The sequence below is a fragment of the Chiloscyllium plagiosum genome, unplaced genomic scaffold (genome assembly GCF_004010195.1).
Source record: "Chiloscyllium plagiosum isolate BGI_BamShark_2017 unplaced genomic scaffold, ASM401019v2 scaf_37221, whole genome shotgun sequence".
NCBI lineage: Eukaryota > Metazoa > Chordata > Chondrichthyes > Orectolobiformes > Hemiscylliidae > Chiloscyllium > Chiloscyllium plagiosum.
Genome location: NW_025180595.1, coordinates 1,483 through 2,073, shown reverse-complemented (window position 1 = coordinate 2,073; position 591 = coordinate 1,483). Strand labels below are relative to the sequence as shown.

Genomic DNA, 591 nt, shown 5'->3' with positions numbered 1-591 from the left:
GATTTTTCCCCGAGAGGCTGGTGTGAGTGTGTGTGAGTGTGTGTGAGTGTGTGTGAGTGTGTGTGTGAAACAAGCTTCCCAAGGAAGGGGTGGATTGAGACATTGAAGGTGGCTTCCGGATGGTGCCCAGGGTTCAGAGGGATGTGATAACGCTGGCAAATGGGAGGGGGTTAATTTGGGGCGGGGAGGGGGGAGTTAGGGGTTGCGAGACACTCTCTCCGTGTCCCCCCCCCTCTCCCCTGTCCCCACCCCCTCCCCAGGACGGAGCGAGCAAGGCTTCCACTGGTCGACCAGGCAGCCGTTTCAAGGGGAAACATTCCTTAGACAGCGATGAGGAGGACGATGAGGAGGAGCAGGACGCCCAGAAATACGACATCCTGGCAACCGAGGACATCGAGGGTGAGGGGACTGGGGGAGGGGGGGGAGAGGGACACGGAGCGGGGAGGGAGGAGGTCGCTCTACTCCTCTGCCCTCTCCCCCTCCCTCCTGATGTCATTCGCTCTCTCTCGCTCTCTCCTCCCATTCCCCTGTCTCTCTCTCTCTGTCCCTGACCCCACGACCCCCCCCCCCCCCCCCCCCCCCCCCCCCCCC

The 591-nt window shown here is 62.8% G+C and overlaps 1 protein-coding gene across 1 annotated transcript in view; it reads left to right on the top strand.

Annotated features, from left to right (window-relative positions):
- Positions 1-260: 260 nt before the first annotated feature.
- cd2bp2 (CD2 (cytoplasmic tail) binding protein 2) overlaps positions 261-591 on the top strand; it is a gene marked incomplete at both ends in the record, with an annotated part of 1,797 nt that continues 1,466 nt past the window's right edge. The window contains one exon of the mRNA XM_043684456.1: positions 261-533. Coding sequence (XP_043540391.1) covers positions 261-533 — 273 coding nt within the window. The remainder of the gene's footprint in view (positions 534-591) is intronic.